This window comes from Cyprinodon variegatus, unplaced genomic scaffold, assembly GCF_000732505.1.
Source record: "Cyprinodon variegatus isolate N-32 unplaced genomic scaffold, C_variegatus-1.0 Scaffold406, whole genome shotgun sequence".
NCBI classification, from domain to species: domain Eukaryota; kingdom Metazoa; phylum Chordata; class Actinopteri; order Cyprinodontiformes; family Cyprinodontidae; genus Cyprinodon; species Cyprinodon variegatus.
The window spans coordinates 518,633-523,074 of record NW_015150859.1 but is presented as its reverse complement, the minus strand read 5'-3'; the positions used below and the strand labels follow the sequence as shown (position 1 = coordinate 523,074).

The window sequence follows — 4,442 nt, the reverse complement described above, 5'->3', positions numbered from 1 at the left end:
AGTTAGCAACTTAGTGCTAGTGGGTTCCCAATGGGAAATTCCATTGGAACCAAGTAGCACTTAGCAACGACGCTCAAGGAACGCTATGGACAGCGGAAACATGCAAGAGGAGGAGAGTTTAGTGTCGGAGGTCGTGGATGAGTCTCCTCCGTCATCCATGTTTTATTTAGATAACCAGACCTTTACAGCTGCTGGGAGGAAGGATCTGTGATAACGCTCCCTGGTGCATTTAGGGTGCAGCAGTCTGTCACCGAAGGAGCCCTCCAGCCCTAAAGCCTGTCATTCCAGCACCAAGCCTTCACTTCATCAACAATTACTTATTCCCAAAACCAACACCATTTTGTTCTTGCTTCTTTTCAGTCTGCTTCCGCTTGTGACTGGAACGCTCTGCAAAAATATTCTTAAACTGGATAGACTCATTTCAGTTTATCCTTCAAAAAAATTGTATCATCCTTGTTCACAGACATTTGGAGCGGTTTCTCTACATAATCATTTTTTGGTTGTCTGTTATGTTTTAAATTATATTTTATGCATGTATTACAAATGTATTGTATTTATTTTAGCCCTACTTCCCTTTTCCTAAGTGGTTACTCCACTTGTCAGGTCGCCATTTTAAACAAGAACTTGTTCTCAATGACTTGCCGGTAAAAATAAAGGTATATAAAAAAAAAACACAAAGGGAGGGACAAAATCATTATGCATTAATGAAATTATTTTATATGATCATAAGTGCTTTCATGAAGTCATATATTTCTTTTTAAAAAATGTCAGTGTTTAATGTGTACTTCTGCTGCTAAGCTATAAAAAGATAAACTAGTTCCAGAGGAAGTAACCTGAGGGTTCCTTCATAACTGTTTACATTATAACGAAGGTTCCTGGTTAATTTGAGTAAAAAAGAAAAACAAGTAAGGGCAGTTTTTGAAAGTGGAAACAACAGATGTCGTTTCTCTATTCGGTGGGAACATTAAATCAGCTTTTAATGATATTTATAATATTTCTCTCTTCTCAAATGCAGCTTTGTAAAATTTTTTAACGTGTTTTATTGCTCTTTATTGAGGCGGAAGGTTCAGATTGTGGCCGGTTTGTCGGAAGCATCTTGCTAACCAGTTAGCAACTTAGTGCTAGCAGGTTCCCAATGGGAAATTCCATGTTTAAGCCAGAATGATTTGACATTTAAATATGACTTCCCTACAACTTTAAATACAAGTTATTTTCTAAAGAACTTTTTGTAATTAGTAATTCATTTTGATTTTAAGAAGGAAAAATGAAGGTGACCCAAACAAGACCCATTTTAAGCCAGAATTGTCCATACATAGAAATGAATGGTTCAGTTAGAAGCTTTTTCAGGCTTTTCCAAACTACCCAACAAGTCTCATTTACAACCAAACGATATCACATTACATTTTAGAAGCAAATACATCATTCTGAACAAATTAATATTTAAAAGCACTAAATAACCTTAAGATTGGCTGCACTAAAGGCTCAGCTGAAGGTTACAATCAGCTCTGTTTCTTTAACTGCAGCTGTTGCCCTCAATGACTACAGGGAAATGTGTTCGTGTCTGACTTTGACTGTTTCCATCTGCAACACAGGAGGAGAGACTTTACCCTAAAAGAGCAGTTTCTATTTAAAATCTCTAGATAAGGCTGCTCTGTTAAGAGTTAAACAGCAATCTTTCAAGTTGCAGAAAGCAACACCCATCAAACAAGCTTCTCATTAAGTGTATTATGCAATAATTTATGTGGAGATAAAAAAAAACAAATGACAGTCTTTGTAGTCATGTTCAGGCTGTAGTTCAACTATGGCAGCATGACGCAGGATCACAGACTAACCAGACTCACCCCGTTGGAGCTGTTCAGCAGCTGGCTGAAGGAGCTGTGCACAGCCTGGTACGTTTCCAGCTCTGTCTGACAAAGTGACACCAGGTAATCTTTAACCTGCTCGTAGATTCGGCCGTCTAACACCTGCACACGTGGAGAGAAACAGGAGTGCTGTCACCTCTGCAGGACATGCTGACAATTAGATCCTGTTTGGACGTGTGGCCTGACCTTGATGCAGTTCATGAGGTCTGTGCTGTAGTACCGCTGCAGGTGAGCGTTGGAGGCTGCGAGTGTGAGAAGGTAGTCGTTTCTGGCGTGGGTTGCTTTGGAGTTGCATTCACTTCTTTTTGCTTTGAGCTGAAATAAAAGCAGGAATGCAGAGTTAAGCCGGGCATACACTGTACGATTTTCTGCCGTTTTCCAGTCATTAATTTTTCAATCGGGTCGACTTTCAGCCTGATGGTGCATGGTGAAGTATACAGGGGGGAACGAGGGGCCATCAGCCTCTAACGACCATCTCCCGATCAGGAATCGTAAGGTCAGGAGAAAATTAAACATGTTTTAAATTCATTCGGCCGTCGTAAGGTGGTCGTTGGCAAATCGCTCAGTACGCAAACAAAGATCCTTCTTCTTCTTCCTCTCAGATGTAAACCCAGAAGCATGGCGGGGGTGCAATGAGTGAAATGGAGTTCTTTCTGTAAAATTGTCAGACCGTAGTAGCCACGTTTGCTCAGCCATGTCTTTGTCCAAATACATCTTTGCCTTTTCTTTTAAGGGTTTTCAGCACAAAATTGCACAAATTGCCAAGGCAGCTCGTTTCACTCTAGTGAGCTTCAAGTAGTGCCAGCTCACTGCAGAGCTGAGTCCGACGTGGCTTTTAGATGTACAGTGTGAGCAGGTAGATCGCATCAGAGCGTCGGGTCGCACAGTGTGAGAACATAAATCTTGAGCTGTGAACTTTTAAACCTTGCGGTTTCGTCGTGCAGTGTGAGCTGTAGCTGTGTGCAACGACTGAAAAGTATTGCACAGTGTATGCCCGGCTTTAAATGGCTTCAAATGGCAGAGACATGTTTTTAAAATAATAAGCAGGAGATTGTTATCCTACCTTTACACTGGCTCTCTGGAGACTGGAGCGCGACTGGAAGAGACTTAGCTTCGACCTGAAAAATAAATAGCAAATTAAAACCAAGAAAGTTTTTTTTTATTTTATTTTTTATAATTTCTTACATTCACTGCAATAATTGGGTTTAATCCAAATAATGACAATTTGGAGCAATTAGTTTTTTTATTTGCTTTGGCCTCTGATAACTTTAGGATGAACAGATTATCTGTATTTACATCAGTACTGGGGAACCCATAAATTATTTATCATCTGCAACATAAAAAAAAAAAAAACATAGAAACAAACGGCACCTTGTTCTTTTATGCTTTGACCAGAGATTGTTGTTTGTCACCTTTGTTGCTGCAGGTTTTTTTATGTGTGGATATTAGCACCTGGTCAGATATGCAGTTTAATGGATATAAATTACCTATAGTCCCAAACATTACCCCTCCACCTACATGCTTGTAGGTCTGTGATGTTATGTTGTGCCCAGGTAGACTGTGCTGATTTCTTTTAATGTGAAAACAGAGCACTGGTTTGAGAAATGACTTCATTAATTAAAAAAAAAAACACAAAATAAAAAGCTTCAGCCCTAACTATGTCTGCCCTACTTAGCTAAATATAAGGAAAACATTTGGGGAAAGAAGAAAAAAGAATCAGGGTTCCAAACCAGTACTGATAAAGCAGGCATTTCTGTGGTTTCTGCACACAGCGCCACAACAAAAAGCAGAATTGGTATGGTTTCAATTTGGATACTTTCTGAGCCTTTCTGGATGAGGCCGAGCTGCAGCTTTCTTGATGGTCAGAAAAATGCCTGGGATGCTGTGAGTCACGGCACCAGCTGCTAGCGATGCGCCAGGAGGAAGAATTTAAGGGCAGCTTCTTTGACATTTCTAAGAGACTTGGTCAATTTGGAAACCATAACAAATTTGGGGGGGGAAGCAGATGTTATACCTGCAGATAAATGCACCTTCAGGAAAAAAAAGCACAGGCTCTGGCATGTACAATCAGGGGAAGAATCAGGCATTGTCTTATGTTTTGCAGATTAGAAAGCTAAGCTGGATGAATGAAACAGGAATTTCATCTGCCCCCCCCTTCTGTAGAGTGATGTTTTTGCATGCTTAGAGCAGGGGTCGATGTTAACCATCGCCCTATCGCCCGGGGCAAGTAGTTTTTATTGTCGGGAGAGTACAAATTTCATTGCATTTGCCTGCCAGGCAAGTGCAATGATCGCAAAAAAAAATAAACAAATTTATCACTCAAAATTAATTTAAAATCACCGACATTTGATGAAAACGACCCACAAGCGTTGCTGCCACCATTTTTGTTGTTTTGTACACATTCTCGCATGATTTTCCGCCAGATGGCATGATTTTTGTCCGGGGATTTTTGTCAGGCGCGAATCAGACACATTTTTTTCGACTTGGCAGGCTAAAAAACAACAACAAGGCTATTTTACCCTCCACCCAGATAACCCTAGATTAAAAATTATCGGTCAGGGATTAGGAAAATTGGCATAA

At 40.2% G+C, this 4,442-nt stretch overlaps 1 protein-coding gene across 1 annotated transcript in view; it reads right to left on the bottom strand.

The window, feature by feature from the left end:
* LOC107093059 (F-BAR and double SH3 domains protein 2-like) overlaps window positions 1-4,442 on the bottom strand; it is a 45,665-nt gene that overhangs the window by 35,003 nt on the left and 6,220 nt on the right. The window contains exons 3-5 of the mRNA XM_015387878.1: window positions 2,926-2,980; window positions 2,049-2,177; window positions 1,842-1,964 (exon numbers count right to left, since the gene is read on the bottom strand). Of these exons, the coding sequence (XP_015243364.1) occupies window positions 1,842-1,964; window positions 2,049-2,177; window positions 2,926-2,980 (307 nt within the window). The remainder of the gene's footprint in view (window positions 1-1,841; window positions 1,965-2,048; window positions 2,178-2,925; window positions 2,981-4,442) is intronic.